General features: G+C 26.9%; 1 protein-coding gene across 1 annotated transcript; it reads right to left on the minus strand.

The window, feature by feature from the left end:
- Positions 1-13,750: 13,750 nt before the first annotated feature.
- LOC113862688 (ER lumen protein-retaining receptor) lies at positions 13,751-18,558 on the minus strand. Its single transcript, XM_027495815.1, has 6 exons — positions 18,220-18,558; positions 16,598-16,863; positions 16,334-16,449; positions 15,170-15,243; positions 14,120-14,183; positions 13,751-14,029 (listed from the first exon to the last, which is right to left on the minus strand). Exons 1-6 carry the CDS (start codon positions 18,308-18,310, stop codon positions 13,993-13,995), a joined length of 648 nt encoding a protein of 215 aa, XP_027351616.1. The 5' UTR covers positions 18,311-18,558; the 3' UTR covers positions 13,751-13,992.
- Positions 18,559-19,062: the final 504 nt, after the last annotated feature.

The raw sequence follows: 19,062 nt of genomic DNA on the forward strand, positions 1-19,062 counted from the left end.
TAATATTTATTATTTTATCTTTTTAATAAATAAACATATTTATAGTTTCAAAAATTATGTTTTAATTAATTATAGAAATATAGCTACCATTGTTTTCAACACTATTTTCTAATTGGACACAAAATAGTGAGAGGTATTTCAACATAATGAATACTAAATTTTATTCAAAATTTTTATATTTATTTGTTAAACATTTGAATTTAAATTTGTTTGACCAAATAAGGAAGGAAATAATTTTATTTTCAAAAAAAATAGGAAATAGTTTCAAATAAAGGGGCAAACCCATATTTAACTTCAAGAATAGAAAATGAAACATTGCAAACAATTAAATCCATAAATTAATGTTCGCTCAATATATGAAGAAGAAAAACTTTAGAATTTTGACCTTTTATGAAAAATCCTAAAAGGAAAAATCATACCAACATAAAAGAGGAGTAGACAACCATTGAGAGAAGCATTAAAGAAAGAATGAAATTTTTTTGATAGAGGGCATTTTGAACAAAGAGAGAAAAAAGAAGGAAGTAAAGGAAAGTAAGAGAAGATATTTAAGAACTTCAAATAAGTTGTCATGCATTTTATAAAATTTTCATGCATATTCAAGCACGTTCATACTGTAAATGTAAGTTTCATATAATAAAATTAATCTTAGAATGTCTAAATAATAAAAAAATATACAAAAAAAAATTAAAAATCACAAATCACTGCCACCAGCAGCTAGGCATCCATCACCACTGGAACTTCACCTAAGCCACTTTGCCCTTTTTTTTAGCCACCTCTACCAATTTCTCCTTCTCCACTTTGCTTTCATCCTCCTCCTCCTCCTCCTCCTCCTCCTTCTTCTTCTTCTTCTTCTTCTTCTTCTTCTTCAACCTATTTAAAAATGAGCTAGCCAGAGTACGCTCCATTTAAAAATAGACTAGTTTTTTAGTCCAATTTGTTTAAGAGTGGGCTGACAGGCTAACGAGTCAGCCTGCCAAAAACCAATAAAATAAAATAAAAAAATCGATGGGTCATTTAATTAATGGATCAGTCCACCAAAAAGTAATAAAAAATAAAAAATTACAATAAATAATAAAAAATATTTTAAAATTTTTTTTATATTAATAAAAAATAATATTTAATTAATAAATAATTATTTTTAAAATTTTAAAAATAAAAAATAGACCTGACGAGTCAACCTACTCTGGCTCACCATTGACCCATATTATGGCAAGCTAAATGGGCCATTGGGTCCAAACCACTCAACCCAGTCTACCAAATTTAATGGATTAAATGGGTCAGTTCGTCAACTTAAGCTCATTTTTACAATCTTACCGAACATCACTTTTCCACTTTCCATCCTTTATTTTTGCTTTATCTCTCACACACTATTTATTAACCACCAACCCAAACCATGACCTCCACCAACCCAAACCATGACTTCCACCAACCTTACATCCACCCTTCCATGGCAATTTTTCTTTTTCTTTTGACTAAATTGAGTAACTTTAAAAAATTAAAGAAAAAAATAAAAAAATTATTAAGTCGAGGACTAAAATAAATATTTGAATGAACAATTAAATCAAGACGTGCGTGTCACTAGAGAATGATATTTGGGCTAAATTCTCAAATTATTTCAAATAATTATTCACACACAAGTTAGCACCCATTTAGATCCTCCCCAACAATTACCTATCTTTACCATGAAAGTAAAGTGAAAAGACCATGCAAGATCTTTGTTAACACCTTACCCAAGTTAGATAGAGACAAGGAAGAGGAAAGGATCCAAATAAGCATTGTGTCAACCACTATGTCTCACACAAATTATTTGCTTAATTATTATAAAATGTGCCAAAATTTACAACAAAATTAGGATACTATTTATCATTAAAAAAAATTGGAAAACAAAAATGCATTACGTGAGAAAGTGTTTACGATTTCACACAGGTTACTCCCATGGTTAATTCTTTATAGCCATGAAAAAATCAATTAGTCCGGGTATAGATTAAAACTGTTACATACAAGTTCAAATTGATATATCTTTATGTTATAACTAATTACTCGAAGATAAATATGAACTATAATTTAAATTTTGAAAAATATTTTTGTAGAGATATTCAGTTTTAAATTGGATATAGATACGATTTTATAATTTAAATTTTGAAAAAATATTTTTTTAAAGATATTTAGTTTTCAAATTAGATTATGTCTTACTGCTACTTATAAATATGATATCCCATGCATCTTTTCTTTTCTCTCGAAATATTCTTTTACTTCCAAACCTTTTGTGACAATGACAGTGTCCCAAGATGCATTGTTTGAAATATTCTCTTGGTTACCAGCAAAAGCTATTTATAAGTTTATGTTGGCCGGCAAGTTATTCACAAAGTTTCCAAACGAAGCGTATTTTAGACTAAAGCAAGCACAAAATGCCTTATTAAGAGATGACACATGTTTCTTCGTTCAACCATACAAAGGCCAAAGTCACAATGGACAAATTGAGTTACACCCTCTACATGGAGAGGAACTATCATCTGGGCTCTCTAATGAGGTTCTATATTTTTTGTCTAAGTCAACTAATATTCTAGGTTCAAGTAATGGTTTGATTCTTTGTTGCATGATGGATCAAAATCAAAGTAAATTATTTATTTGCAATCCAGCAACAAAGTCTTGGTTTTCCATTCCTACCCCTGATCATTTACACAAGCCTATCACTAATGGTGATTTTATTGGTTTTGAATGTGACTCAAATGATTGGATGGTGTTTCTTTTTTACACAGAAGATTGGTCAAATTTGAATTGCAATGTTTACTTATCCAAGAAAGGTGTGTGGAAAGCAATGAAACAAAATATTTTTGGTGGAGGAAGAAACTTGAGATTTGACATGCCTGTGTATCATAATAGAGTCATCTACTTCATCTCAGATTGTTTTCCTTACTTTACAAGAAAAAGCATTTATTTTAGGCCATATATTATGTCATATAATTTTGAGAATGGAAATTCAAGGATGTTGAGGTTACCCAAAGAAGTAAGAAAGGGTTCTCATGACCATACTTGTGATATGAGAATTTTTAAATGGAACAAAGTCACTAATTCATGTCAGTCCATTTGTCTAGTAAGATTGAAAAAATGTGTGTTCACTATATGGGTTTCGACAAATTATGAATTAAGCAAGTGAAAAAGGATTTTGAAAGTGAGAGTAAAAGCAATGGGATTGACTAATTCATATCATGATTCTCATGATCATCCTTCATTATAGAATTCGTATATCAAGGGATTGATTGATTCTCTAACTAGGTTGCGGGCTTTCAGGTCGTCTCTCCGGTCCGATTCGGGCCGATCCGACGGAGACTCGTCGTCGAAGTCAAAGACGGTGACGGTGGGCCAGAGAGGGCGCCACCGCTTGGAGAGAATGCTGGTGACGACGGCTTGTTTGGTGGGAAGAAGTGAGAGGATTTGGACGAGAAGGACATCGGGGAGGTGACTGATTCTGTCATCGACGGTGGGTGATTTGAACCGTTTCGTCGGTGATTCGGAGATTTCCGCCATGGATAACAATTTATGTTAATCCATGTTACTTTTGTATAAATGATTTTTCATAACATTTTTATTTTCTAATTCGTTACTAATTTAAATTTTATAATACATTATATTAAATTATTTTTAAATAAAAATTAAATAAAATTCAATTAGATACGATATATTAAAATTTAAAAAGTAAATTAAAGAAATTATATTTAAAAGAAATAATATAATTAAAAAAAATAAATGCTTGTAAGAAAAGTTATACGATACAATGAGAGAGAGTATGACTCTTAAAAATGTTTTCATTTAAAATTTAAAAAAATAAAAACTCTGATGTAAGAATAATTTTTTTTATACATGAATTGAATTAGCAAAGTAATTATCACTTATAACATATTTTACATTTTGTTAAAAGTACAAAAAATTATAGTAATATTATAATTTATTGTAAGAGACTTGATTTTTCCAATCAATAGAAATAACTTGTAAGAATTAGAAACTATAAATTCTTTTTTTAATTATCCTATAATAACATTCTTTCAAAAAAGTTTACGTCACTTAACATTTTGATATATATATATAATAAAAATAATAACATTAATTAATGATAACTCTCTAATTTAATAAGGGTATTAAGTTTAAGCCCATGAAAATATAGTTTTCTTTTCAAAAACCATAAAAAAATAGTTAAATATAAAAAAAAAAAATCGTTGCCTATAACAATTTTACTTGACTCAGTGCTATCAAAATATTAGTAGTTATAAAAAAAAAGTATAAAATTAGCATAACTTTATATTATTAAATTTTATAGTATCTCAATGACGATTTTTTTATATTATTATGTTAAAAAAAATTTCACAATTTAAAGATATGTAGATCAAGTATTATGATAATAAAGATATTTACATATACCCCACAGGATCAATAGGTGTCATTATCTCAAAATTAAAGTTATTATTTTTATCATATTATAATAAAAATACATTGAATATTAATTCAACATAGATAAAATTAAATTACTTTAATAAATCAAATTTATAATTTCATAAAAAAATTCAATTTATTAACTCTATATATTATAAATAAGATAACTTTACTTAAGAAGTGAAGATCGAGTGACCTCTTATCATTCATAGTTAGTTATATGTAATTTAAAAATTAAAATTGAGTGAAAATTATTTATGAATTAAGCACTTTCTCTTTTTATAATAATTTTATTTTAATTCACAATTTTTATTAATTTCATTCTAAAATTTGAAAATAAAATACGTTATTTAAATTTTTTCATTATTTCATATAAACTTTAAATTTTTTTAGATACTTCTGTTTATATTTGTAAAATTCTTTTATATAAACTTAAATTTTTTTGTAAATTAAATGTAAAAAATTTTAAACTTGTATCAGTATAAGAAGATTTTATCCCATATATACATATATCAAAAAAAAATTTATTATATTATATAAACTTTTAAAATTTTCATCAATATTTATATTTCTATTTTTAAAAGTCATAAGATTTAATCTATTATTTAATATTATATACATGTATATATATTGAACTTCATTAAATGTCTTTTGACAAAAAAAATTCAAAAAATGTCACTAATATTATTTTTAAACTTTAAATTGGTGTTCCTAGTTTTTAAATATTTTATTTTTTAATAAATGCCAAGCAATTTTTTTAAAATAATTTTATTCACTCTCCTACAAAATTTATTTATTATCTTTGATCATTTTTTAAATTTTTTTAACTTATTTTTTATTTATTGATCGACTCTATTGTAACTCTCAAAAAATTCTTTTAAATCAATTTTTATCCACTGTTTTAACCTCTTATATAATATAATTATTTTTGTTATTCAAATTCTGAATTTTAATTTTTTTATATTATTATTTGGATTAGAAATTTGGATAAAATTGGCATAGCAACATGACTTGTACTTTCTTTGTAAAATTGTTAATGCCGCTCTAAATGGTTAAATCTTTATAGCCAAAAAAAATTAATATGTCTAATCAAATTTATATATATATATATATATATATATATATATATAATTTAAATTATAGAAAAGATTTTTTTTCCGAGCTATTCAGTTTTTAAATTCTATTACGTATAATATGATTTATAATTTAATTTTTTTTAAAAAAATCTTAAAGATATTTAAAGTTTGTTTGATTTAATTTTAATTTTTAATTTTTAAAAATTATATTTTAAAACAATTTTATAAAAATGTTTTTAAAAAATAAAATAAACTAAATTTTGTTTGATAATTTAGTTTTTAAAATTATTTTTAGTTAAACTGTTGTTAGTTTTAGAAGAAAAAAAACAGAAAAATAAAAATAAAAACACCTAAATAGCAATTCTACTTTCAGTTTTAAAAATTAAAAATAAAAATTAATTTTTAAAAATAGTTTTTAAAACTTACATTTACAAGTAAGTTTTTCTATTTTTTAATTTTAAAAATTAAAAATTATATTTAAAAAGAGAAAACAAATAAGCTCTTAATTTTTAAATTGGATCATAATTTCTTATTACGTGTAGATATGATTTATAATTTAATTTTGAGAGACTTTTAGTTTTTAAATTAGATCATAACTTGTTACTATGTATAGATATGCTTTATAATTTAAATTTTGAAAAAATATTTTTTTTAAAGATATTTAATTTTTAAATTGAATTAGAATATATTACTTATAAATATAATAGTGTCGAATCATTTGATATATTATTTTGATTACCAATAAAAGTTATTTACCAACTCAAGTTGATTGTTAAGTTATTCACAAAATTTTTAAAGAAAATATAGTTTAGATTAAAAATATTTTTTTAAAAAAAATCTACTTTAATTAACATCTTGATAAGAAGAAAATAACAATAGTTAACAATGATGAATCTCATCTGATCAACGGTCTTAAATTCAAGCCCATAAAAATATAGTTTTTTTTTCAATATCTATAAAAATACATTTAAAAAATTAGAAAAACAAATGGGTACCCATAATAATTTTACGGGCTCAGTGCTATCAAAATAATGGTAGGTATAAAAAAGTATAACAAAGTTTATAAAACTTCAAATTATGTAATTTTATATAATCTCAAAATTAACCAAACTTTAATAAATGTTATTATCTCAACATTTGAATAAAGACTGATAATAAAAATTAAAACACTTAAACAAGTATTCTTGATTTGATAGATACTCATCCTCTTAAATGTTGAAGATAAAAATGCATTCTTTTTTTTTTTTAAATGCATTCTTTTTAATACAACAATTTTGTTTTCTAGATAAATATTATTTTAAAAAAAATAAAATTAAGAAAATAATAATTTATTTTAACACATTTATACATGAAATGTAAAGAAATGTGAATATTTAAGTAAAGTAATATTTATTATTTCATCTTTTTAATAAATAAACTTATATTTATAGCTTCAAAAATTATGTTTTAATCAATTATAGAAATATAACTACCGTTGTTTTCAACGCTATTTTCTAATTTGATACAAAATAGTGAGAGGTATTTGAACATAATAAATACTAAATTTTATTCAAATTTTTTATATTTATTTTTTTAATATTTAAATTTAAATTTGTTTGACCAAAAAAGAAGGAAATAATTTTATTTTCAAAAAAATAAGAAATAGTTTTAAATGAAGGGACAAACACATATTTAACTTCAAGAATGGAAAATGAAACATTGCAAACAATTAAATTCATAAATCAATGTTCGCTCAATACATGAAGAAAGAAAAATTTAGAATTTTGACCTTGTATGAAAAATTTAAAAGTAAAAACCATACCAACATAAAAGAGAAGTAGATAACCATTGAGAGAAGCATCAAAGAAGGGATGAAATTTTTTTGATAGAGGACATTTTGAATATAGAGAGAAAAAAGAAGGAAGAAGTAAAGAAAGCAAGAGAAGATATTTAAGAACTTCAAATAAGTCTTTCATGCATATTCAAGTACATTCATACCATAAATGTAAGTTGCATACAATAAAATTAATCTCAGAATGTCTAAATAATAAAAAATATACAAAAGAACAATATTTAAAAATCACAAATCACTGTCATCAGCAGCCCTGGCTACCATCCATCACCATTGGAGTTCACCTAAGCCGCTTTGCCCTTTTTTTTTAGCCACCTCCACCACTTTCTCCCTCTCCACTTTGTTTTCTTCCTTTCTCTACCTCAACCCATCACCCTCAATCTCTCAAATCCACCATTAAAACTCTTTTATTTCCATCTTTCTTCTTCTTCTTCAACCTATCAACCCCAACACTAGGGATGGAAAAATGGGCCAGCATGTCCCGACCCACCAAAAGTCTGTTTAAAAATAAGCTAGCCTGAGCATGCTTCATTTAAAAAAATAGACTAAATTTTTTAGTTCAGTTTGTTTAAGAGTGGACTGACAGACTAACGAGCCAGTCTGCCAAAAACCAAAAAAATAAAATAAAAAAATTGATGGGTCATTTAATTAATGGGTCAGTCCACCAAAAATTACAATAAAAAATGAAAAATATTTTTAAAATATTTTTATATTAATAAAAAAATATTTAATTAATAAATAATTATTTTTAAATTTTAAAAATAAAAAATGGACCTGACCCGCCATTGACCCATATTATGGCAGGCTAAATGGGTCATTAAATCCAAACCACTCAGCCCGGCCTACCAAATTTAATGGCTTAAACAGGTCAATTCATCAAGTTAAACCTATTTTGACAATCCTACCCAACACCACTTCTCCACTTTCCATCCTTCATTTTTGCTTTCTCTCTCTCACTATTTATCATCCACCAACCTAAATTTTAGTTCCTTGAGTTAAGCCCATTTTGACAACCCTACTCAATACCACTTCTCCACTTTCCATCCTTCATTTTTGCTTTCTCTCTCACACTATTTATCATCCACCAACCCAAATTTAATGTCTTAAACATGTCAGTTCCTTGAGTTAAGTACATTTTGACAACCCTACCCAACACCACTTCTCCACTTTCCATCCTTCATTTTTGCTTTCTCTCACACACACTATTTATCATCCACCAATCCAAACCATGACCTCCACCAACTTTACATCCACCCTTCCATGGCTCTTCTTCTTGAAAAAACCTTTTATGTCCTAAGACTCCAAAACTCCAAATATATATATATATATATATATATATATATATATATATATATATATATATATATATGTAATTTCTTTTTCTTTCTAGAAACATTTATATAATTTTTTTTTGGACCAAAATATTTTTTTGTTCTAGTCTAGTATTTATTTTTTTGCTTGTTTCAACCCAATTTTTTTGTTTGGGATTTTTTTATCCTAGCCAAATATTTATATTTTGCGTGTTTCAACCTTTTTTTATATATTTTTGTTTGATTCCAACTCCTTTTTCTGTTTGTTTTAACCTAATCTTATTTTTGTCCAAATTTTTTTAGTCCAACATTTTTTGTGTCTAAAAAAAATGAAAGTTCTTCTTTTTATTTATGTTATTTTTATCTCATGTTTTATTTTATTTATGTTAGTCTATATTTTACTCTTTATTTTTATGCTTAAATTTAGTTCTTTTAATTCTATATTTTAATCTTTTCAAGTAATAATAATAATAAGAAGAAAAAGAAAATATGATTAAAATTGATTTAAACATAATATAAATTTATATTTTCTCAATTATATTATATTTATTTTCACTATATTTTTATGTTATTTCGTTGTTTAAATTTTAATAATTTATTTATGTTATTTGTTCTTTATCATTATTATCTTTTATTACAAATTACATAATTTAAAAATGTTGATGATGAGTGAATTAAATTTTTAATTTATTTTATATTGAATAAATAAATAATATTATATTTTTATTAATTTTTAACATTAATATGTAGTTTCTTTGTTGCTACGTGTTATAAATTAATAAGTTGTACATGTACTTACATTATCTAAAGTCTTAAATAGTGTATATTAAAAATATAATTTATTTTAATTTTAATTAATTAAATAAATATTTTTACTAATCAAAATGAAGTTGTTAAGATATCTTTCTTTTAACTATCAAATTAGTATTTGATTCGTTGAATTATGTTAAAAATTATTTTAAAACAGTAATTTATAATATTATTGTATAACAATTTATACCTTAACGCGTTTTAAATCATTAGTACTTTTATATACTAATATTATCTTAAGTATCATGTATTACAAACTTATTTAATAATATTTTAATTTCTTTTAATTAAATAATTATATGTACTAATTAATTTAAATATACATTTTAAATATTTCTCCTATCATTGAATACAAATAATTTTATACTAGATCTTTATAAATCATGTTTCTAACTTTGATAAGTTAAATAACCAAACATTTAATTTTTTAAATTTATTTCTCTACTTTTATTATGCTATATTGTACAATACTGCTATACGATTTACATCAATTTCAGTTGACAAATAAGTCGTAAGAGATTTATGAATAGTTTATGTTATCTTAAACTTTTTTTAATATCAAATTTGAAATTAAAAAATATATATTTAAATATTTTTTTATAAATTCAAATATATTACCTTAACTATTATATTTTTTTTGTAACAATTTGTAATATAGGTGAGTAATTTTTTTTAACTTTGATATTATTTTTCTAGTAAATATATATATACTTGTATCCTAAATGTTATAATCTTATGAAAATAATTTTAATTTTAAAATAAAATTTCTTTTACTAAACTTAATTTTAATTAACCAATTTCACAATATTTGTATAGAACTAACTGGCTTTAAATTTTTCATTACACCTAATAATACGTATAAGCGGTAACTAAATCTGTCAAGTTAAAATAATTTTTAAAGTAATTTTTTCTCCTTTCTTTAATATTAATTAATATTTATAATATATAAATAAAAAAGTAAATATATATATATATAGCAAAAGTTTTATTTTAAGGTTAAATAAATATTTTTAAATTTATAATAAATTTACATAATTACTTCAAGGTAACTATTTTTTTAAAACCAATATTATTGGATGCTAATAAATTTTTTTATACATAAATTACTTTTGAATCCATTTTAATTTTAAAGATTATGTTCAAAAAAAAATTTAAAATTTTCTTTAATAAACTTTAGTAGTAACTCTTTTATTTTTTTTAAAAAAAATTTTAAGCTTTCACAATCCTATCACAACTCATGTTGGGATAAACTGCCATTAAAATACAATTAAGCTCCATCCATGGTTTATGCCTTGAAAACTCATTATTTTTCCAATGAATCTTGGATGAAAGGTACTCAACCTCTTTTTCTAAATAAACAAATCGTTGCATTTTAAGAATTATGCATCGACTGATGTAAAAAATGATAGAGTTGCTTAATTTAGCAACTGATGTTTAAACTAAATATTAATATCTGTTTTATTATTACTAAATGTCACTTTTTATTAAAGAATAAATACCCATTTTAATTTCTTACATTAGAAGTGTTCATATTTTAGTTTTTATAAAAAAAAAGTACTTTAATTCTAACTTTATAAAATAACATTTCCTTTTCATCTTTTTAACAAGGATAAAAAAATAAAGTAAAAAATTTGACTAAATTGAGTAACTTTTAAAAAATTAAAGACTAAAATAAAAAATTATTAAATCGAGGATTAAAATAAATATTTGAATGACCAGTCAAATCAAGATGTGTGTGTCACTAGAGAATAATGTTTGGGCTAAATTCTCAAATAATTTCAAATAATTATTCACACATAAGTTAGCATCCGTGTAGATCCTCCCCAACAATTACCTATCTTTACCATGAAAGCAAAGTGAAAAGACCATGCAAGATCTTTGTTAACACCTTACCCAAGTTAGATAGAGACAAAGAAGAGGAAAGGATCCAAATAAGCATTGTGTCAACCACTGTCTCACACAAATTATTTGCTTAATTATTATAAAATGTGCCAAAATTTACGACAAAATTAAGATACTATTTATCATTAAAAAAACTTTAGAAAAAAAAAATGCATTAGGTGAGAAAGTGTTTACGATTTCACACAGGTTACTCCCGATGGTTAAATCTTTATAGCCAGGAAAAAATCAATTAGTCCAGGTTTAGATTAAAACTGTTACATACAAGTTCAAATTGATATATCTTTTTGTTATAACAACTACTCGAAGATAAATACGAACTATAATTTAAATTTTAAAAAATATTTTCTTAGAGATATTTAGTTTTAAATTGGATATAGATACGATTTTATAATTTAAATTTTGAAAAAATATTTTCTTAAAGATATTTAGTTCTCAAATTAGATTATGTCTTACTGCTACTTATAAATATGATATCCCGCGCATCTTTTTTTTTTCTCTTGAAATATTCTTTTACTTCCAAACCTTTTGTGATAATGACAGTGTCCCAAGATGCATTGTTTGAAATATTCTCTTGGTTACCAGCAAAAGCTATTTACAAGTTTATGTTGGCCGGCAAGTTATTCACAAAGTTTCCAAACGAAACGTATTTTAGATTAAAACAAGCACAAAATGCCTTATTAAGAGATGACACATGTTTCTTCATTCAACCATACAAAGGTCAAAGTCACAATGGACAAATTGAGTTACACCCTCTACCTGGAGAGGAACTATCATCTGGGCTCTCTAATGAGGTTCTATATTTTTTGTCTAAGTCAACTAATATTCTAGGTTCAAGTAATGGTTTGATTCTTTGTTGTATGATGGATCAAAATCAAAGTAAATTATTTATTTGCAATCCAGCAACAAAGTCTTGGTTTTCCATTCCTACCCCTGATTGTTTACACAAGCCTATCACTAATGGTGATTTTATTGATTTTGAATGTGACTCAAATGATTGGATGGTGTTTCTTTTTTACACAGAAGATTGGTCAAATTTGAATTGCAATGTTTACTTATCCAAGAAAGGAGTGTGGAAAGCAATGGAACAAAATATTTTTAGTGGAGGAAGAAACCTGAGATTTGACATGCCTGTGTATCATAATGGAGTCATCTACTTCATCTCAGATTGTTTTCCTTACTTTACAAGAAAAAGCAATTATTTTAGGCCATATATTATGTCATATAATTTTGAGAATGGAAATTCAAAGATGTTGAGGTTGCCCAAAGAAGCAAGAAAGGGTTCTCATGACCATACTTGTGATATGAAAATTTTTAAATGGGACAAAGTCACTAGTTCATGTCAGTCCATTTGTCTAGTAAGATTGAAAAAACGTGTGTTCACTATATGGATTTCGACAAATTATGAATTAAGCAAGTGGAAAAGGATTTTGAAAGTGAGAGTAAAAGCAATGGGATTGACTGAGAAGGATTCCGATATCATGAGTTTTGTTGTTTTAAACGATAATCTTTTAGTTTTTGCTACACAAAAGTATGTCTATGGTTATTATTTGACTAGTGAAAAGTACATGAAAATACATAAAATTTGTGAACATAGATATGAATCCTATGTTCACATTACTTCCTACTCCGATACACTTCGCCCGTGTGTCGCTAGAGTTAAAACTTAGCTGCCACTTCCTTTACATGCTTGTCCCAAAGAAAGTGTTGTATCATCTAACTTTGAAAAAGTTGTTCCTTTAGGCTAGTTCTATCATTCCCTGAGGTTAAAATAATTGTATTTATGCTCCTAAGTATATTATGAAGTGATAGTATACTATATACTCCGCGAATACTATCCTCTGGCTTTTGCGGTTTGCTTCCGTTACTTTCATTATTTTGGTTGACTTGTGCCAAAATTTAAAATTATCATACAAATAAATGCCTATTTTAATTTCTTAAATTAGAAGTGTTGATCGTTTAAATTTTACAAAAAAAATAACTTTAATTCTAACTTCATAAAATGACATTGCCTTTTCATACTTTTAATGATGATAAAAAAAATAAAGGAAAAATGACTCAATTTAGTAATTTTTAAAAAATTAAAGACTAAAATAAAAAATTTATATAGTCAAGGACAAAAATATTTAATCTTTTGTTGATTCTAATGTTCCTAGCTAAATGACCAATCAAATCAAGACTTGCATGTCACTAGAGAATGATGTTTGGGGCTAAATTCTCAAATTATTTCAAATAATTATTCACGCACAAGTTAACACCCGTTTAGAATCCTCCACCACAATTACCTACTATCTTTACCATGAAAGCAAAGTGACAAGGCCATACAAGATCTTTGTTAAGACCTTACCCAAGTTAGATAGAGACAAGGAAGAGGAAAGGATCCAAATAAGCATTGTGTCACAATCTGGATCTCAATACTTTTTAAAGTTAAAATTGCAAGATTACAGTTGTAAACAATTTGATGCATTTTGTTTATAATCTTCCTAGTAATTAGTACAGAAATATTTGAGGTGGCAATAACGAACAAATAGGGATGGTAAATCAGAAACCACTGTGTCCAGACAAATTTGTGGATCCTCTCTGCTCACGGTTAACTGTCCATATAGAATCTGTTTTTTAATAACTGAGAAGAATACGCTCATGCTGGCAAATGAAGCTTTTGGTTGTTCTTCCAGCTGCACAGCACAATTTTTAACGATTAAAACTCCAATGGAACAAGGATTATTAGCATAAATAAAACAGAACTGAAAAGCTGGTCAATTTACCTTTGGAAATAGTAATAAAAGAAATCGGCATAGAGCAGTGTTTGAACAAGACCAGAAATCCATGCTGCAAAAGAACATATCAAAGGGAATCAGGATGAAATTTTCAGAATACAGAAGCGGCGGGAGGGAGACGATTGTTTCTTGGTTTGGGTGAATAGGGGTTATCAGGTCAATGTTTTCCTCATGTCTTATGTTGCAACAAGACATGGTAGACAGAGAGGCCTAGATCCATGGCTACCATCATGTTTACAGGTTTAATTTCTAGGCAAAAGGTTATTTGTGATGAATGTTGAACAGTTGTGCCATCTAAAGAGAAATCACTATTTTTAAACAAGGGGAAAATAAACAGAAAAACATTAACTTTTTTTCTTATCAATAAGCTAATCTTCAATTTCTTTTTCTTTTAAAAGAAATAATAAACTTATCCTAAACTTGTGTTGATTGGTATTCGGTCAGCAAGAATATATTAGCCTGTGAGTACCAGCTAAATGGTAGCAGGTACTCCACATGATAATTGGATGCCAAATTATTGTCCATACCTAGTTGATGAAAAAGAAATATCAATGTTTAACTTATTTAACGCTCGTAAACATTTGCCACTTGAATATTAGAAGCAAACATGGGATACATCATATAGACATTTCAAAGATATGTAGCAATAGAAACTCACTTCATAAACATTATTATAATATAATACCACATATATATGAATAAAGGAAATATTTGTTTCTATATAGAAATGAACAAAGTAAAACTTCTTCAGTAATGGATTCTACGCAGTGAATAATAGATAGATTTGTGAATATTTTAAAGAGCTTGCACAAAACGGTTATATGAATTATAAGGAACATTGTAGCACAATGCTATAATGCTTCATGAGTTTCAAGAATTCCAAATAATATGAAACTTAGAATATGCAATGAAAAGGTGCAAAACCATAAGACATATGGTAGTGACTAATACGCAGAAGGTATAGTTACTTGATACTTATAATAAGTGTAAAAGCAGAAAACAATAATAACCATAAAACAAAATCAGAGAGAATCATACTTATCCAGTGGACAAAGTGGGGCTCAGTAAAGTAGCGATAGATCCAGTTGAGAATGTATAGTGCTCTGTATGCACTGCATTTAGCCAGGCAAAATAATATTACAACAATAATTTTATGATATCATGGACTTAAAAAAATTGCAAATGAGTTTAAGTTGAACAAGATTCATAAGAATTTATTCAAATGCACATATATCACATCACGAGCAAATCACTGGGAAGTTATATCCAAATTAAATGAACACCTGAAACAAATGGAAAAAGATTCATGGAACCTGATTCATATAGCCCTCAAACAGTTGACAGTAACAAAAGCCATTTTGAATGGAGTTCTTAACTAACTTCTTAGACAGAATAAAGTAGAATGCACACTACAAGCTTGTATAACAATTGAATTTAATAATTCAGAGACTTAATTTAATTGATAGCCAAATTCTCTCCTATGTTGCACTCTTATGCCCATCAATTGTGGAAATCTAAATAGGAAAAGAGAAATAGGATCACTGTTTCATGAGATCACACTTAGGGTGTTGAACAGTTCATGTAACCTAGGCAAATTAAGGCTAGTGTTCCCATCTAAATATACCTGAACATGATTTTAGGGGCTAAAATGAATAAAAGGGGGATCTGTATTTTGACGTCATACAAACTGGCAATAAAAGTTGGAGTCAGTTCAGAAAAGGGGAGGAAAGATGAAGAAAACTAAGAACTTAGGACTTAGGTCTCCCACATATAAAAAATTTCAATTCATGATCATAGTAGAAGGACAAATTCAATGAGCTTTTCTAATGAAGCCAACGGACAGCTGGCCCATGCACACTACTGCAAACTCACCCTATTTAGGTGAGTTTGACGATGAACCGTTTTGGAAACTGTACCATAATCAGATGAAAAGCTATGGTTTTCACTGTTTGAATATTTAAACAGAATTACTGACTTCAGTGAACTTGATATGTATTAAAGTAGCAACTCCTATCTTCATCTTGCACCAAACCACTACTAAGCTCATTCTCTGATGGAATAGATATCAACACAAATAATATAAATGCCTTTGGAATGTAACAGCAATAATTTCATTTCCAATGCAAATGTAATAACAAGAACCACAAGAATCATGGAAATATGTAAAAATATTCAGAAATAGATAGTTGGACAGTATCTTACCCAAGAAGAAAGACATATTGTCCAGTCAAATTGTCAATATTTCTAGTTCTCTGTAAAAGTACTAGTTGAGGAAGTATAGCAACAGCTTCCAAATACAGGGAAAATGTCCACATCACCTATTCCATGAATAAATATATTTTTGAGAAAATAAGCGTAAGTTAAAGTAATGCATACTCAGCTCTTGATAACAGTCAAAAGGGCACAAAGTAGTTACATGACAGATATTATAGTATAGACAACACATAACAGCAGCCGCATACTAACCTCCCTAAATGTGAATTTTTCATTGATAAGTAGGGCCAATAGTAAGCAGGGCAATATGAGAAAATAATGCCGAAAGGTATCCTGATCTTTGTCATATGATCTACGAACAACTTTATGGTATCTCATGTACCACACAATACAAAATGAGCTTCCCAAGAATATCAACTTCATAATGGTATTATAGAGAGAGATATAAGAAGTGAAGATATCTAAGTAGCGAGAAGCAAAAACAATTGAGTATAGTTCTTGAGTCTTCAATGAGACACCTGCAAAATAAATAAGATGCATCCAAAGTCAGTCAGAAATATGTATTCTCTAGAAAAGATAGTGAGAAAAGTGATTCCTAAAGTCTAAACCAAGAGAGATGTACAAACCAATGCTTCCATAGATTTGATTGTGGTTTACAATTATAACTTTCATAACTGTTTATTGTTTATTGAAGCTCATCCAGATAAATAAATAAAAGGTAAAACAAGGTGCAATGATTCAAATCAAGATTTTATATGATTCTTTATATAAAATTCAAATCATAACAACAAAAACATACCCAAATAAATATTAAAAAGTCAGACTAAAACACATTCAATCAATATGAAAATGAAAAGCCTCGCTTAAGTAGGTGTATACAGCTTTAATGAATAAATTTTTTGTTCATCGCTTTTATCCTCTTTTTCTTCATCTGGTAATGAATTAAATAGTCTATGTTCTTTCTTTACCAGAAAGAAACACATACATAGGAAGGAAAAACATATACATGTTGATGCAGGATAAAGGGTTTCTTTTACAATTACATGTCAGGCTTCAGTATAGGCTACCGATAGTACTTTAGCACAACAGAAACACAAACAGCAGTTGAGTTACAGTAAAAGCACTACAAAATTTAAGAAGCAGACCAACATACACCTTTGTCCAGCATCACTTGCGTCAGACTTATTCTTCATTTGTCTACAACTACAACCACATTCTTACGCCTATATAGTGTTCTCACTATACAAATTCTACCAACACTTATTTGGAACTTGCCATTTCTTGCACATAGAGAAATAGACACAGCAAAAAGATTAGTCTGACTAATTTTAACACACCCTATTTCCGAAAGACACCATAAGTTTTAGAATCGTACTTTTGAGACTAATGTAAAACTTCATATTGCTCTTTGTTGATAGGTGGCACTTGTTAGACACAATATTCACGGCAAACACCAACTCGTTTCTTCAAAATTTAGAAATGATAGGTTGTATCTGTTTCATAAGAAAGCAAAATGCATACCCTCCGAACCTTTAACTTGGTTCAAAAGAACGGGGTCAAGACTCAAGATGCAAGATGATTCCTCAATAATAATACAATATGTATAACAGTTCTCTACGTTGTACAGAAAGATATTATCATAAAAAAGAAAATTCACGGAATCGAACATAAATTGAAACCTATAGCACCTATCTACCAGAAATACACCATACAACAACAATCCCAACATTACCAAAAATAAAAATAAAAATTCTATCTTATAGTTTGACATCAAATCCTCTAAAATTGAAACCCCAAAGCCGAACAGAGAGAAACACCAGCATTGGAAATTTGCAATACAAATCTGAAGGAAAGAAAGAGAGAGGAAAGGGTACCGGCGCAAGATTTGATGGTGTGGATCTTGAGGAGGAGAACGAGGACGCTGGCCAAATGGGTCATGTCCCCAGCTAACCTGAAAATATTCATCTTCGTTTGGATCCGATTTGTGACGGGTCGATCGGCGTTGTGAAAATCGTTTTCAGGATGCGGTTGTGTTGCGCAGTGGCTACTAAAGCTGTGCCCGTTGCATATAAGCAGAGAAGACTTTAGAACATGTCGGATTTGGAGTTTCTGCTTCTCTACTTCTTTTCTTTTTGTTTCTCACACGCTTTTTTTCGCCCTTTCCTGATGCTAACGCTAAGCAGTTTTTCCTGCGCCCAAAAATTAATAACAGTGGGTTATAAGAAATCAGAAATAATCAATATAATTGTTTTCTAATAACTAGTAAACTTCTTTGTATGTTGTATGAGTATTATTGTGTTTAAATAAATTTTAGATAAGAATTTATTGCGTTAATTTATTAAATTGAAAAATAAGGTTATTATTTTTTTATTATAAAAGTATTAGATTATCTGCGGTTTCAATTTTTTAGATTTTTTTAAATTAATTAAGTTTCTTTGAAATTATGCAACGTGGTTCTTCTGTTGATTTTTTCTATTTAGAATTCTCTAAATTTGATTTTCTATGTAAAATTTTAGAGGGTTTGTAATAAAATTATTAGACAAAATACATTTAATAGTTTAGTAAAATTTTATAAAATTTAAATAGTTTTATAAGATGTGAAATTAAGATTTGAATAGAGAAAATTTTGAAATTTTTTATTTTGGATAAATTTTAATATTTTGATTGATTAGTTTTTAGTGGACCACAGTTTAATTTATTTAATTGGTAAATATTTT

This window comes from Abrus precatorius, unplaced genomic scaffold (genome assembly GCF_003935025.1).
Source record: "Abrus precatorius isolate BTA unplaced genomic scaffold, Abrus_2018 Scaffold3, whole genome shotgun sequence".
Classification (NCBI taxonomy): domain Eukaryota; kingdom Viridiplantae; phylum Streptophyta; class Magnoliopsida; order Fabales; family Fabaceae; genus Abrus; species Abrus precatorius.

Bases quoted from the DNA above. Each gene is read 5' to 3' on its own strand.
- LOC113862688 (XM_027495815.1), bottom strand. From the start codon at position 18,310: ATGAATATTTTCAGGTTAGCTGGGGACATGACCCATTTGGCCAGCGTC. The intron at 16,864-18,219 runs GTACCCTTTCCT...TTTATTTTGCAG, and splicing joins CACCATCAAATCTTGCGCCG to GTGTCTCATTGAAGACTCAA. The intron at 16,450-16,597 runs GTTAGTATGCGG...TTCATGGAATAG, and splicing joins AAAAATTCACATTTAGGGAG to GTGATGTGGACATTTTCCCT.